Here is a 15,110-nt window from a genome sequence, read left to right as displayed (position 1 = left end):
GTCAGGAGATAGAAAGAAAGATAATGAACTCAAATCCTATTAAATAAGTCTGTGGAAAAGGCGCTAAGATAATATACAGTGAACACAACAACTGATATCACTGTAATCCCAGTCATTCACTCACATCACGCCTGGGAACCAAGATACTCCCCTCAGACACCTTCACTGCCGACCCCTTGAGCTCCACAGTGTCTATCAAGCCCTGTTCATTCACGGTGACCCCAACCCCAATGACACTGCGGCGATCCATCTCCACCCCTTGGACAATATCATACCTATGAGGTCCCTTTTGACCACCCATCAAAGTCAGATAGGCAGCCAGTCCACTGGCCGCACTCCCCGTAGCCGGGTCTTCGAGATTCCCCACGATTGACCTAGTCCGGATAACGCTGGCGCCAGTCTCGGAGTTCTCGACGTCCCGCACATAGAAGTAGACCAAAGCGAGACCATTGGCCCACTCCTCATCCAGGTAGCCACTATCCGCAGCTACCAGCTCGCCTCCCGCGGAAGTCGTCACCGCAGCCAGGGCTTCGAGAGAGGGCAACTGCACGTGGATCTGCGTCATGCCGTTGACAATGGAGAACACAGGGAACGACACGGCCTCGGAGCCTTCCGCAGCAGCAGGGAAGAAAGGCGACAGCGTAGGATGCAGGCGCAGGAGTTCCCGCAGTGGGAACTTCGTCGAGTGGAGATGCACATTGTGTGCGATCTTAGCCACCACGCCCCCTCCCCTAGAGGGACCCGACTGCTGCAGTGCGATGGGAATCTCCCCGGACTTGGTGATCAGTCGAGTCACCGGGCTCGTCTGGCTCGTCTCCCCCAGTGACAGGAACCACGAGGCAGCCCCGATGGTGGGGTGGCCGGCAAATGGGAGCTCCATGTCTGTGGTGAAGATGTCGATGGTGCGTGTCTCGCCTTCTCCAGGGTACACGAAGATCGTCTCGGACAAATTGAACTCCCGAGCGATGGTTTGCTTTTGGCGTTGAGTCAAAGCTGGAATATGGGAGTTGTTCTCGTCCGATAGAAACACCACTCCTAGTGGATTGCCTGAATAGGCCTGGGAGGTGAAGACGTCCAGGGTGACGAAGCGGATGTGGTTGGCCATATTGAGGGTGGCTTTTGAGCTATATTTTGATATTGATGCGAAGTCCAAGGAGTAAATACGGGGGTGAGTTGTAGTAGGTATGAATAGCCAGAACAGTGAGATGGAAATTTGAAAACTTCAACTCTTTCCCCGCTTTGATTCATCCGAGTTGATCGATTTGACTCATACCGAACCCCACCACGTGTTTCCTCAAAATACGAGAGAAGTATCCAATAACAATAATCATGATCAATATTAATAGATGAATAACAAAGAATACATGCCATGACTATCTATATACATGTCAAACGCCAAACACCACATCAAGTCATCATTCCATACATGATCAAATTCGTCTTACTCTGAATCACTGTCGATTACGAACCCAGCACGCATTCTTCTTCGAGACGGTGCGGCGACTGGTGTCTCTTCATCCTCGTCGTTCCCGGCTTCAGCGCTGGCATCGGGGCGAGTTGGATCAGGGGACTCCAAATCAGACAGTCCCCGGTCTCTCCCATGATCCCGGCTGAATGCCAGGTCGTCGTCGAAGTTGAGATCATCATCCATTGACCGGGGAGGTGTATTTGTGTGATCTTCCATCTCATTGTCGGTCGTAGTCTGGGGCAGTGCAGATGCCAGAACGTCGTCGTCACCCATGACGGTATCGTCATCGTCGAATTCAGCAACCGGGTTCTTACGCCGTTGTCGTTTGCTCTGGGATGTTGTGTCCTTCGACTTGGACACATCGCTTTGGCGCTTGCGTCTGCCTCGCCCTTTGAGGCCGGCACTGTCTTCTCCCTCCACCCGGCCCGTCAGCAAAGCTTTCTTGATTCTCTCCGACTGAGCTTTCCGTCGTTGTTCCTCGAGACGGAAGAACTCTTCATCCCCGTCCTCGTCGCTCTCCTCGTCGCTTGCATGGACAAAGAGATCGCTCTTGATTTTTGCAATGCGTTCACGGGTCGCCTCTGAACGGACCTTGCGGCGCTCTTCAAGAACAGCTTCGTCGACTTCGTCCTGATTTTCTTTGCTACGCTTCTTGCGTTTCTTCTTCAATTCATCCAGCGCGCTGGCCTTTGACCGCGGGTTCGGCGGGAACAAAGGCCCGTCGGGAACTTCCTCGCCCTCTGATTCGGAGCCGAAATTGACGTCGAGCGTCGTTTGATGAACGCTGCTCTTGTTGGCTTCGTGGTTGAATTTGCGCCGAAGCAGCTCGCAGGGGTCGGTATTTTCCGCAATCGGGCTGGCGAGATTTTGGTCGACGATCGATTTGATCTCTCTGATCTCCTTGGAGTCCATGGTCGACGGTATCTCCCAGCGAGGTCTCGGGTCATCCTCTCCGAGGAGTTCAAATTTAACCAATGTCATAAGGAGGCGTAACTTGGCGTTGGATTTGAGGGCTTGTCGACATGCGTCGTCCCGAGGTTTGACGTCTGCTCATAGGTTAGATCCTTGGATGCCACCAATACCAACTGATAGATACATACCGATGGGAGGGTTTGACGTGGTCGCTACCGTAGGGTCTTCAACCCGCCGAGCGGCTTCTTGAGTTTCCCAGGCCTCCCTTTCTTCAGCCGCTGATCCTTGGACGTCGCTAACCCATCTGACCAGGGCACTCTGGTCATCTTTGACAATGGCAGCCACTACAATGGCGATCTTTCGCTCAAGTGTTGACCCTTCTTTTGGATCCACCTCAAGTTCCACGATAGACTTTTGGGCTGTCGAGACCGTCTGCCGTTCATGTCCGTACTCAAGATAGGATGCAGTCGAGTTGATCTTGCTAAATAGCATCTCAGTGAACAGCGCAGGGCGTTGCTCGAGCTTCTTCATCAGGCGCCTGATTATCTGCCGGACCAGTTCCTCCCATTCTTTAAAGATCGGTTGGCTGGAGTCCATGGCACCAGGACCCTTGATCATCCTGTAAAATAAATTAATGATATCCACACGGAACAGCAAAACGCTTTTCTCGTTTTTGAAGGCCACCCGGTAAAAGTAGCGATGAGCGCGTTTCAACTGCTCCTCAGTCAATTCTCCGTAAAATTTCGTGTACGACACAAAGGTGTCGACGCAAGCCTGCGTGCAAAATTTCTGCTCGAATTTCCTGTAATCGAACTTGCGTTCCTTGGAGACCCTTTCAGCTTCGGCGTGGTCCTCTTCTTCCGATGCGTTGTCTTCCTCGTTGTTCTCGTCACCGGTCGCTTCAGCCTGTTTATTCTTGCGTCTTGTCCGCTGTTTGGCTTTGACCTGCATGTCAGCGTTCTCCTTGGAGTATCGCTCGAGCATCCGCAAAAAGACATGGCAGAGCTCAGTGCATGCATCCAGGTAGCCGAAGCCTTGATCTTTGTACCTGTGCATGATGGCAGCCATGCGGTCATGTGTCGTCCCTTCGTAGAAGATCCGGTTTTGAATGTTCTCGGCAATCTCTTGGTCCTCGTCGAGGGGCGACAGGGCCATTTCTTGGACGGTCAACAGGATTTGGGTGAAGCATCGCATTTCAGCGTTGAGACCTTCCCAATCCTTGTTATCGAAACTCCATTGCATTGACCTGTTCAAGAAGACAAACGTCTCCTGATTGAGGACACTGGCAACAAGACCAAAGCTGTCCGGCTCCGTCTCCTTAGGCTTCCCATCCTGTGAGCGCCTCTGGCGCTTACGAAGACGTCGTGTGCGCTCTGCTTCGAGAAACCACGAGACGGTGTAGAAGTAATGGAGAGAGTTCTCATCCAGCACACGATCAGCTTCGCGTTCTATGGCTTTTCTAATATTGGTGAAAAGCGGGTTGAAGCCGGAATCCAAGAATTCTTCGACAAATTTTCGCAGGTTCTCCGAGGCCTCGGAGTTGAGATGGACCGGCGTACTAAAATCGTTTTTGATAGATGGATGGTCCTGTCGTCGACGCGGCTGGGGTTTATTCCACTTCTTGCTCTGATCCATTTTGTGGAGTGTGGTTTGGCCGTCCTTGAGAACATTCTGTCCAGACACTGTGGACACCTTGGCGTCGTCACGTTTAACCCAAATCATCGTCCCAAAGCGTCCATGCCGTGTCGGTGCACCTTTTGCATATTCTTTCCGCAGGGACTCCTCCTTACGCAGTAAACCATCGAGCTCATCCGTGCGCTTGGCGGTCCGTTGGGAATCATCCATGAAGAGCTTGTCCACATTGACCCCCTTCACAATATGGAACAAAGTTTCCAGGAGAATCACGTCGAACATATTGAAGTCGTCGCTGATGTTGGAGCACATGGTCAGGAGAAGGGCAAAGACGTCCTGGTTCTGGAAGGCGTTGATAGTCGCGGATCGGGATGTTTCCTCCTCTTCGCCTTCTGCGGCAAGACGGGCATTCGGTGTAATCACGGCGACGTTCCGGAAAAAATACAGCATTATCCTCAGGATGCCTTCGTCCCGGCCGGTCCGTTCAGATCGCGGAATTGCCATACTCGGGAGGCCAATGCGGATGATGGTTCGTAACAGGTCCAAGGTTGAATGGCTAAGAAACCGCCGCTTGTACGACACTTGGGCTTGTTGCAGGTACGGGATATGTCGATGATGGTTGACTGTCGTCTCGCCGTGTATCTCTAACGGCCAGGTCAAAGGCACCAGCAATTCCACTTCTAGATGTTAGCGGGCCTGTCCGTTCTACCACCTCCGAGTTCAGACTGTCCAACTCACAGCATGCCATTGCAATCCTGAACAGATGCTTGCTTTTCCGCTCGTTCTCCGACCAAGCCGCCAGGATGGGTAGCAGATCCCCGTTGACGACATTCGCTTCCCCCAGACATCGTGCCACATCCATCCGATTATTCTTTTGGTCGTAAAGCCTTAGCCAGCGTTTAATATCGCGCAGACACGCCAGGGCATCGTCGCCCAGCACATATTTATCCGCATCTTCGCCATTGAATCCTCCTAGCTGCGACGTCATTAGCGACCCAGACCAACACCGACGCCCACGCAGCACGGAGTATACTCACCGCGGTAACCAAACTGTACACATGAGCGCGGACCTCAAGGTCCACGGGTTCGACACCTTCCCCAAAGGCCGTTTCGTCCATAGTAACCTCGCGGTGCTTGAGTCGTCGGCCTCAATCGTTGAGATATCTCCCGTTCAACCTGCGATTTGCAACAGCAGGCTTCGCGTGCAGGACCGCCAGCCAATCAATCCGCGTCATTCACGTGTCGGACGCGTCTGTTCAGCAGCTGACTAATCTTTATCGGGCCGCCGGGGGAACTATAGACCCGGTATCCCGAAGATAGCCGATGACGTCGGATCACATGAGAACCCGCGGGTAAACGGCGTATATCCGCGCTACTATACGGATAGTGCTGGACCAGGTACTGATTGACCTTTTTCTTCTTTCCTCTCGCTGTTGTCGTGTCTTCGCTCATCACACCGGTCAGTCATTGTCATATATAGTCATCATGTTGTTCTCCTCTCTCCGAACCCTCTCCTTCCGGGGCCCCTCAGTCGCCTCTCGCGCCTTTAGCACTTCTCCTGTGGCCCGCGCTGCCGAGGTTAAGTCGCTGGGTGTGATCGGAGCTGGTCAGATGGTGAGTGGCTCAGGAACATGTCTCCATCCTCCTTTACAATTGACTAACAAGTAGTAGGGTCTGGGTATTGCGCTCGTTGCAGCTCAGAAGGCCGGGGTTCCTGTCACTCTCGTGGATACCTCCCAAGGATCGATCGACAAGGGTCTGAAGTTTGCCGGTATGCAGTGGTCCACCCCGTGTGACACTTTGTTCGAATCTCAGCTGGATTGACACATGGGTCCCCCATATTACAGACAAACTTCTGGAGAAAGATGTCGCCAAGGAGCGTCTCACCCGCGACGCAGCGGATATTGTCCGCTCCCGCATTACCCCCACCCTGAAGATGGACGACCTGTCGTCCGTTGACTTCGTGATCGAGGCCGTTCCCGAGATCCCCGACCTGAAGACGGGCATCTTCTCCAAGCTGGCCCAGATCGCGCCCAAGCACGCGATCCTCGCGACCAACACCTCGTCCATCTCCATCACCAAGATCGCCGCGGCGACCACCACGGACCCCAAGGATCTCCAGGCCGCCTCGCGCGTCATCTCCACGCACTTCATGAACCCCGTCCCGATCCAGAAGGGCGTTGAGATCATCGCCGGCCTGCAGACCTCTCAGGAGACCATCGACACCTCTCTTAAGCTCATGGAGCGCATGGGCAAGGTCTCCTCCGTCTCCGCCGACTCTCCCGGCTTCCTGGCCAACCGCATCCTCATGCCCTACATCAACGAGGCCGTTATCTGCCTCGAGACTGGCGTCGGTGGCCGCGAGGACATCGACAACATCATGAAGAACGGCACCAACGTCCCCATGGGTCCTCTGACGCTGGCCGACTTCATCGGCCTGGACACCTGTCTGTCCATCATGAACGTTCTGCACCAGGAGACTGGCGACAGCAAGTACCGTCCGTCCGGTCTGCTGAAGCGGATGGTCGACGCTGGCTGGAAGGGCCGGAAGGCCGGAAAGGGTTTCTACGACTATTAAGCGGGTCGTATAAATCACTTGCGGCGTGAAAAATGATTTTGTATCCTAAGAACTAGACTTGAATTGGAAGCATCTGCGATGTTATCATACACCTGTATCGTATTTGAGAAGTGGGTTTGAAAAACCCGTAGTATACTTATAAATTTCCTTTAAACAGACATGTGTTGGTTGCTGTCGACATCCTTAATGATGAATTACTCCTATGATCAGACATGGTATAAGTAAGATATACAAGATTTGACGAGACAGTCATTTATTTAAACATCTGTTGGTCAAAAAATTATATCAATTTATAGTACAGGGGTAAATCTGTAGGCAAGAGAATGGCACAATGGTGATCCATACTAGGGTAAATATATATATACATTGGTGTCGCAATTTTATCTGGTCGCAATGTACTCAACCTCACCACACTATTCAATAAACTATATACACAATTATAGAAGTAAATAATATAAAGCACATCTAAACCAACTTGAGATTTTTATATCCCACCAAAGGTAAACGACCAAACCACAGTCAAAAGAGTTCAATCCGCCCAGGTGACCCCGCGGAACCCTAACAAAAGCCAAAGCCAAAGCAGCCCCGCAGCCGCCGTCTCTCCAACCCGAAAATTTTATCCGCTCGGCGCTCAAGAACAGACAGACGAACCTCCAACCAAACCACCAGGCAGGATTACAATTACCTGCGCAGTACCCTGATCAAACCACCGAACATGTCAAAACAATTACAGCTCACGCTCTCAACGAGCCTCGTCCTCGCCGAACAGCTCCAGTCGGCCTTTTCCGCCCCGCCGTCAGACACGTCCTCGCCCACCGGCGACCTCTCAGCAAAAGATGCCTTGCCCCTCCTATCCGCAGCAGCCACGGAGCTGAAATCGCAGGTCACGAAGCTTTCTCTCCTCGCCATTACCTCGCCGTTTACACACACCGCCGTCACGTCCGTCGTTGCTACGCTGAACGAATCGATCCTTCCATCGCTCGTCACAGCCGCTCTGCTAGTCACCCCGTCGATGCACACGAAGGCCTTCCGGGCGGAGGTCGAAGTCCAGGTCAAGACCGCACTGCGGGAGGTGCGCGATCTTCTGAAAGAGGTCCAAACGGTGGCGGGGAAGAAAGACGCAGCGACGAGCCAGAGCGAGCTGTCGCAGGCGGAGAAGGACTCCGTCATGGTAGCTGCGGGACGCGTCTGGGACGTTTGCGACACATCGGTTGATATTGCCGCGAAGGGCGTCGTGGGGTACGTTGTGCGCCGCGTCGAAGAGTGGAGGGATCTGGTGCGCGATGCGGTGGAGGAGATCGAGGAGTGGGATCCTGACGAGGAGGGCGATGAGTTCTTCGATGAGATCATGAGCGATAAAGGCGATGACGACGACGACGATAATGATGATGATGATGGCGAGAACGAAAGCAACGCTGCACTGCACGAGCAGAAAAAGACCAGCGTCCGCATCCTCAAGCCCGTTGCGCAGATTTACCCCGCTATTGTCAAACACCGGCTGGGAAGCGTTCCGGAGCTGTCTTCGTCGCTGGCCAGCAAGCTTGAACTCCTGATGCAGAACCTCCAGCACATACCGGGGCTGATCGACGAAGTGGCGGGGGCGCTGTACGAGGAGAACACGGAAAAGTGTGTGCAGTATCTCGTGCGGGTGAGGAGTTGCGCCAATAAAGTTATGCAGTCGGTGGAATTATCTTGGACTGCGGACGAAAGTTCGAAGGAGGACAAATTCACAGCTTGGTCGAGGACGTGGTTAAAGGTGATGGACGAAGTCAGCAAGCCTGTTCTCGATTCGGGGAACTCGAAATAATATGATACGGCTGTCTGCCCGTTTAACGCCTACACAAGATCCTTCTTTAGATGAATGCATAGATGATTATGAACGACTGGCCTGAATTTACATTCAAGGATACTGACCCAAAACCATATGCTAAAACAACCATGTCCGAAATCAGTGATCAAAACCCCAATGCATATGCAAATGCATGTATATCTACATAGAAAATAACTCAGGCGGACCCTGCATATCAAGCCCCGCAAAATTGCACACTATATCGAAACTAGAAGGTTTCGTCAGCCTGCGGCTCCCATTCCGCAAGCTCTTCCACGGTAATTCGATCTTTTAACCATTCCAAGATAGCATCTGTCCCTTTGGCAACGATCTGCCACCGAGGAACCCGGAAGCTATTACCTGCCACCTCGAGCCTCTTAAGGGCCGACCCACCGCCCCAGTTATCGCTGGAACCCTCCGACCGTAGTAAACCTATCTTTGGCGGTAGGGAATTGATATTGTTGTTCCCGACGTCGAGGACCTGAAGGCCCTGGACAGCCTCGAACTCGAGGTTCTCCAGCTGATTGTCTGCGGCTAGGAGCGCCACTAGGTTGGGAAAAGCTCGTCGAACAGTCGGCAGAGTCCCAGTCAGACGATTATAGGAGACGTCAAAATAGGTAAGAGACGGCGCCACGAGGTTGTCCAAAATCGGCTCAAGAGCGGTCAATCCGGTGGCGCTCAAGTTGAGATTCTGGAGACTAGGAAGGTTGAGGGACGAGAAGGATAGGCTGTCGCTGCCCATAGGATTGTGCGAAAGATCAAGATCGACAAGGCTGCCGGCAAGCATGCTGAGCGCCGGGACTGGTAGACTGCGTAATTGATTGTGTTGAAGGTACAGGCACCTGACATCGTTCAGGTTCAGTCGCTCTAACTGGTCCAAATCGACGTCTTGTGTATCGGTATACGATCTGTCAAGCACGCCGCCTGGTTTGAGTTGCCATGCAGCCGACTGAGCTGGGGTCTCTGGGGCAAGGGTGAACTGCGTCGCGACAGAGCCTTCCTCGTCTGTGTCCTGTGGCTCTGGCTCGCATCGGTTTCGCAGGTCACGTTTCAAGGTTTCCGTCTCCATGGCTAGGAACTTGCGCTCACGGAGAGGATTGTTTGCTACCCGGAAAGTCACCAAGCTCTCCATCAATCCAATTCTTTCGTCCAACTTCGAAATGCTATTTCCCGTAAAGTCGACATTCCTGATATGTTTCAATGCAGTGAACCCCTCAGGAAACTCGGAGATGGTGTTGTCTTCGGCGGATAGTGTCAGAAGAGCTTGCCAAGAGGTCATGTTTGGCAGGCACTGCATGCGATTCACGCCGATGGTCAGGGTTTGAAGGTTGGGAAGTTCGAGAGCCTCGTTCTCCGACAGCTTTAGGAGAGCGTTCCCGGAGACGTCTAGAATCCGTAATGTCTCGATCCTACCCACTGAACCCGGCATCAATGTGCCTTGCAGCTTGTTCTTCGAGGCACTTACTTCCTTCAACGGCAGATTCTGTAGTGCGTCAAATGGCAGCGAATTGAGGCGGTTGTTGGAGACGTTTAGAACTCGTAGGGAGGTTAGGTCGGCAATGCTAACCGGGAGGTCGGTGAGATCATTTTCGTGCAGATCCAGGATTTCCAGGTTGGTAAGGTTCTTGATGTTCGGAGTAAGCGCTCCCTGTAATTCGTTCCTTGCTAGCCTGAGATCTCGGATCCACGTCATCTCCGTAACAATCTGTATGTCTTCCATACTTAATTTGTTGTTGGAGAGATTCAAAGTTTGAAGTCGGTGGAGCCTCCTGAACCCTAGGGGCAAGGATTGCAGTAGATTGCCGTGAAGGTCTAGAGTTTCTAGCCCACCAAACTGATTTCCCTTGCTGTCATCTTCAAGGTCTGGATCAGATGGATCGACATCTGGGAAAGCGCTCTCTGGTAGTTCTTTGAACTCGTTGTCCGCGGCAATAAATTTGACCAAATCCACGCTCTCGTACCAGTCCGTGGTAGAATCCGGATCAAAGTCATACATTTTCATGACTTCTTCTGGCAACTCTGTCAACGACATGGCGGCGATATTCAAGTTACCCGACGTTCTACCTGCATCGATGCGCTTTCGAAGCAAACCCTTGTTTGAGTCCTTGGGCCGTTGGTTGAACGGGTCTTGAGTCTCGAGATCATCCCAAGAATTAGACGACGGTGGTTGCGAAGGTTTTTCAGCTGCTGCCTTTGCGGCAGCTTTGGCCTTGGCAATGCTTTCGCGTAAGGTGCTGGAGGATTTTGCGGCCTTTCTAGCTTCCAATTCGGACTGCTGTCCTGGATTCAATTCCGCGTCTATGGGTCTAGCAGACGAAGATCTTGGCTGGTAGGAAGACAGCTTTTGGCTGGAAGGCGGCTTTGTTGGTGTATTGCGTGTTTTCTTCACGTCAAGGGATGATTGCGAGGGTTCTTGCATGCCGTTGGGCTTCGCAAGCCCTTTACTAAGCTGGGGCCGTGACTTCGATGCCTTGGGGGTTTCGTCACCAGTCCCACCAAAGTTGGGTGCTGGTACAGCTGGAATTCGAGGTTTTGACGGACTATCATCCTCCGCAATAGCGCTGTCGGCCACGGCGCCACCCGTGGGCAACGAAGGCCGTGATCTTGATGGGAGTCGCATGGCAGACGGCGTGTGAGCGAAAAGCTCACCCCCGCATTGTTGACGAGAGGATGATGACCTCGACGGAGACCTTGAATAATTGGACATTACCGACGACTGGCGAGATGGCGATCGCATAGGGCTCGTTGCATTAAAGAAACTGGACTTTCGCGAGGAAGCAGGCGAAGGTGGGATTTGGGCCAGCGTCTCCATGGTTCGTTCCGACAGTGAAGGTCGCGCGCGGCCTCGAAACTCCGTGTCGCCGGACAAGGATTCGATATCCGACTGGGAGATCTCATCCCATCCCCCGTCTCCTTCCGATCTGCCGCCATCACTTATTCGCGTCTGAGAAACATCCCTCCCCGGTTGTAGGCTAGACCGGGGCCTTGGTGGTGCTGAGTATTTGGGAAGAGGTTTCTTGAACACAGGCTCTGCGGAAGGTCGTCGCAGCCTGGAGGTATTCAGGCCCGGGTCAGCCAGTAGCTTCTCGCGTGACGAAGACGCTTTGATCGTTCGGGACGCAGAAGAGGTCGGCAGAGGCAGTCGCGAGGCTAATCGAGGGATTCCACTTGGACGAACCGAAGGTTTTTGTTGACCATCCATTTTCAAGGTGGACTCGATGGTATAATCCTGGCGGGAGAGGCTGTATGGTAAGTTAGATGGTCGATCTTAGTGTCGCATAAGACTCATGATGCTCTCGGCTGTTTAAAGCGACAGGTTGGAGGGGTGGCTAAGGATAAAGAAGGTCGATCAAACAAAAGAGTATTGGCTGATGATCATCTGTCTGGCAGAGTCTATCAAGCTATTCCCAGTCAGTGGTAGTATTCGGTGGTGTAGAAAGAAGATATGAATGAATGTGATGCCGCGGAGTCGGTTTTGTTTACTGATGGAACAGCTGCACCACCTGTTGCTGCCTGGGGCCGCGATCAGGCTCCGACACTGCCGCCATGATTGGTCAGGCCCCCACCTGTCCGATCGAACGAGAAACTGGATTTAGTTCAGGTACCTGACCAGGCTAAAGACTAAGAGAGATACTGTGGGTTAAGGCTAAGTTCGTGAATCAGGTATCTAACAGCTTGGCTTTTCCCTGAGGTCTAGTCCGAAGGATCACCATGGTAGAAGTAGTTACTAAGTGCATGCTACCTTTGTGGTGGAGTTTGGGACAAGGTCCCAACCACCTCAGCTACTTATTCCTCCTAAGAAGAGCCTCATTCTTACAGAGAGTATAGGTAGACACAGAGATATCTCAGTGAAATGAGTTGTGATTATTATTGTACTGAACGAACTCAAAACTCAGAGATGAGACATTTGGGCTGCAGGTTGTACCAAATTCCTTTTTAATACTATTATGGATTCTGTTATAATTATTAATATAATATCACGCTCATCTCACCATCTCCTTAGTTGACTCTGTACTCTATATTCGTACTCTGTATAGAATACTCATATGTGGATCAATCGACAGTCTCGTTGCCTGAGTGATCTAGAGCAACCCATGGGGTTCGATTTCTGTTTACTGGCGGGATGGTCCGCACTAACCCTATTCGGCATAATCAGGTTCTGGCGCGCGGCTGGGCTCACGTGGGCGCTGGAGGTTGGACGTGGTTGGTTGAGGCTGACCGGATTGGCGACTTCCCAGCCTCCCGCCGAACTCGTGAACCTCCCGCCGCTTGCAACGTCCTTAAGGCATCAACTGTCCCTCAACTGCGACCCTCCCTTGCTTCTCACATCATCCCTACATACATCACCTTTTCTTCACGGCTGTCTTCATTTCTCCGTTCTCCTTACTCGCATCTTATCTACAAGCTTTCTGTACTGCGAGTAGGACCCGTGTCGTTGTCATTTCTCTAGATCGGGTCTTTTCCGTCGGAACCTCCGCCTTCTTATCTACTATCTTAGTACCTTACCTATCACTGCAACCTTGAACCTGTCCCTCCTGCACGGGCCTATCGGTGACAAGCGGTCCGACTCACCCACCATCTGCAACTCACCCGCGACGATCTGGGGATTGCGCCACAGCTGATCGATTCCAAGCACGTTTGGATCTTGTCAAGCTTAGTTATCGCTCAATTCGTTCCAAGTCTTACTCGGCTGAAATTGACTCGTCCGGGTTTGTCTCATCTCCGGTATGTGCGCCCGACCGCTTTGTGACAACTGTTCCCGCATCTAGTCGACACAACCAGTGCTGACGCATCTCCAGTGTGAGGGTTGTGTTCTCCACGGGCTGAACCTGGACAATTCTCCGTCGCCATCCATCTATTATGTCACAGGATCTTGAACCTCAGCTTTCCCAAGGCTCCCTTGCTCCTCCTGTGGAGATCGCTGGGCCGGCAACACCAAGCCATCGCCCCAGTCTCTCGGCGTCTCCAGAACTGAGTGTCCGGGCGGAAAGCCACGGCTCACACCTCGAAACGAATAAACTCAACTCGCCGCCTGTATTGACCTCATCAGACATGACTCCCCCGCCATCCTCACAAGTTCCTGGGGCTCCCCCCAGGCGGTCAAGGTCCCAATCGAGCTCATACCTAGCATCTCCACCGGATATCGAAAAGACTCTTTGTGTGGCATACGGTGCCTCCGAAAACCTCCCGAGCGCTGACGATATCGATACCGCCGACGAAGCAAAACTCCGAACGATAGCCAAAGAGCTCTTGGGGGTAGCCCAGGAAGCCCGTATGTCAGCATTGCATTTTAAGCTGCAGAATAGTCTGCTGTCGTTCACAAGTAATGAAGCCATCAAGCGCGCGGAGGTCGAACACCAGCTAGCCCGGAGGGAGGTGGAAATCCTTCAGAGCTCCGAGTACCGCAGTCGCCATGTGGAGACGAAGCCATTGGAGGAGCCGTCCAATGCCGACTTGGAGCTGGCTCTCAAACGTAATCAAGATCTCGAAAGAGCCAATGTCACTCTTGACCGCAGACTGCGTCGAGCCAAGCGACTGATCGAACAGGAAGGGGAGAAGACCGACCAGCTTGGGGAAGAAAACCGTCTTCTGAAGAAGCGTATCAGGGACAACCGAGAGCATTTTTCCTTGATGATTGAGCAGGGCTCGATGTCACCCAACTCCCATAGCGAAGCCCAAACCCCGCACAGGAGACCTGCGTCACACTTTGTCGACAATGCCAGTCACCATTTGACAAGGAGTGAGAACAACGACCCTTTTGCTGCCCTTCTTGCGGCAGGCCGGGTTCTTAACCGAGAATCTGCAAGTGTTGCCTCTACCCCGGGCCACCATCACACTGAGAGACATCATGGAGGTGGCCATGTGCGTGGAACTCATTCCCTGTCGTCTCTTCCCATGACGCCGTCCCGCACTCGGGCGAGCCAGCGGGAAAGCCAGTATCATACTCCAGGTCTGGATTCGCACGATGAACAGCGTGACAGGGACAGCACGATATCGGCGTCGGATATCGAAGAGGCTGAGACCGAAGAGGATACCCCCGGGCAGACCGGCTCAAGGGTGGCTAGCGTAATCCGCCATAATCCCCCACAAACTCACCGAGGGATCCCGAGTGCCGTGGTCGCTCCGAGATCCAGCACACTGCTCCAGACGAAACTGTTCGGGCAGGTGACGAAAGCCGGGGTCGAACGTCCCACGATCAGTCTCAAACGCAAAGCGAGTTTTGACGGTGCGACGTCGAAGAAATCAAAAGCGGATTCGAGAGTGGGTCTCGGCATTGACACATGGAATCAGAACGGCCGAGCATAAACGGTATATTTTATGCTCTCGTTCTTATTTTCTTTGGGGATCGTAGTAGGCCTGGCGTCTACTACTGACTTTCTTTGTTTTCTGGGTATTAGGACTGCTTGTTACGAAATTGATGAATGACGACATGTAAAGTTGCACTGGTATTTTGACTTTCTCAAGTGTGTTATCATTGTTACTTGACCTGCTTTAAGCAGATGAATCCAGAGTGCATATTCTGCAAATACTTCTGTCCATTAGGATGTCTTTTCTAGTAGTGATTGAATTTTCTTCTAGCAGTAATAGACCGATTGAGAGAAAAGTCAGTACCATGTACGGTACACCAAACGCAAAGTACCAGTAAATGTAACCTGACTTGGTATTTCTCACGAACCTACTGCGGAGATTGT

General features: G+C 52.5%; 5 protein-coding genes across 5 annotated transcripts; 2 read left to right on the top strand and 3 right to left on the bottom strand.

Annotated features, from left to right (window-relative positions):
- Positions 1–80: 80 nt before the first annotated feature.
- BDW47DRAFT_107655 (PhzF family phenazine biosynthesis protein) lies at positions 81–1,193 on the bottom strand. The gene has a single exon (XM_024813060.1). It carries the CDS (start codon positions 1,103–1,105, stop codon positions 113–115), a length of 993 nt encoding a protein of 330 aa, XP_024671013.1. The 5' UTR covers positions 1,106–1,193; the 3' UTR covers positions 81–112.
- Positions 1,194–1,426: 233 nt separating this feature from the next.
- Positions 1,427–5,192, bottom strand: tof1 (putative DNA repair protein (Tof1)). Its single transcript, XM_024813059.1, has 4 exons — positions 5,050–5,192; positions 4,751–4,988; positions 2,569–4,689; positions 1,427–2,514 (listed from the first exon to the last, which is right to left on the bottom strand). Exons 1-4 carry the CDS (start codon positions 5,128–5,130, stop codon positions 1,442–1,444), a joined length of 3,513 nt encoding a protein of 1,170 aa, XP_024671012.1. The 5' UTR covers positions 5,131–5,192; the 3' UTR covers positions 1,427–1,441.
- A 305-nt stretch (positions 5,193–5,497) lies between these two features.
- On the top strand, positions 5,498–8,397 carry BDW47DRAFT_118301 (3-hydroxyacyl-CoA dehydrogenase; the record flags this gene model as incomplete). Its single annotated transcript, XM_024815190.1, has 4 exons — positions 5,498–5,626; positions 5,684–5,783; positions 5,860–6,573; positions 7,232–8,397. 4 exons carry the CDS (start codon positions 5,498–5,500, stop codon positions 8,395–8,397), a joined length of 2,109 nt encoding a protein of 702 aa, XP_024671011.1.
- A 73-nt stretch (positions 8,398–8,470) lies between these two features.
- Positions 8,471–11,828, bottom strand: BDW47DRAFT_107649 (uncharacterized protein). Its single transcript, XM_024813058.1, has one exon. The coding sequence runs from the start codon at positions 11,618–11,620 to the stop codon at positions 8,648–8,650; it is 2,973 nt and encodes a 990-aa protein (XP_024671010.1). The 5' UTR covers positions 11,621–11,828; the 3' UTR covers positions 8,471–8,647.
- An 887-nt stretch (positions 11,829–12,715) lies between these two features.
- On the top strand, positions 12,716–14,947 carry BDW47DRAFT_107648 (uncharacterized protein). Its single transcript, XM_024813057.1, has 2 exons — positions 12,716–13,143; positions 13,218–14,947. The coding sequence occupies exon 2, from the start codon at positions 13,279–13,281 to the stop codon at positions 14,722–14,724; it is 1,446 nt and encodes a 481-aa protein (XP_024671009.1). The 5' UTR covers positions 12,716–13,143; positions 13,218–13,278; the 3' UTR covers positions 14,725–14,947.
- The last annotated feature ends 163 nt before the right edge of the window (positions 14,948–15,110 follow it).

This window comes from Aspergillus candidus (genome assembly GCF_002847045.1).
Source record: "Aspergillus candidus strain CBS 102.13 unplaced genomic scaffold BDW47scaffold_30, whole genome shotgun sequence".
Taxonomy (NCBI): Eukaryota; Fungi; Ascomycota; class Eurotiomycetes; order Eurotiales; family Aspergillaceae; genus Aspergillus; species Aspergillus candidus.
Note: the sequence above shows the minus strand (reverse complement) of the source record. Positions and strands in the feature narration are given on the sequence as shown.

Coding starts and splice junctions, on each gene's coding strand:
- BDW47DRAFT_107649 (XM_024813058.1), bottom strand. CDS start 11,620: ATGGATGGTCAACAAAAACCTTCGGTTCGTCCAAGTGGAATCCCTCGA.
- tof1 (XM_024813059.1), bottom strand. CDS start 5,130: ATGGACGAAACGGCCTTTGGGGAAGGTGTCGAACCCGTGGACCTTGAG. Junction 4,989..5,049: donor TGTACAGTTTGGTTACCGCG/GTGAGTATACTC, acceptor ATGACGTCGCAG/CTAGGAGGATTCAATGGCGA. Junction 4,690..4,750: donor CAGGATTGCAATGGCATGCT/GTGAGTTGGACA, acceptor AACATCTAGAAG/TGGAATTGCTGGTGCCTTTG.
- BDW47DRAFT_107655 (XM_024813060.1), bottom strand. CDS start 1,105: ATGGCCAACCACATCCGCTTCGTCACCCTGGACGTCTTCACCTCCCAG.
- BDW47DRAFT_107648 (XM_024813057.1), top strand. CDS start 13,279: ATGTCACAGGATCTTGAACCTCAGCTTTCCCAAGGCTCCCTTGCTCCT.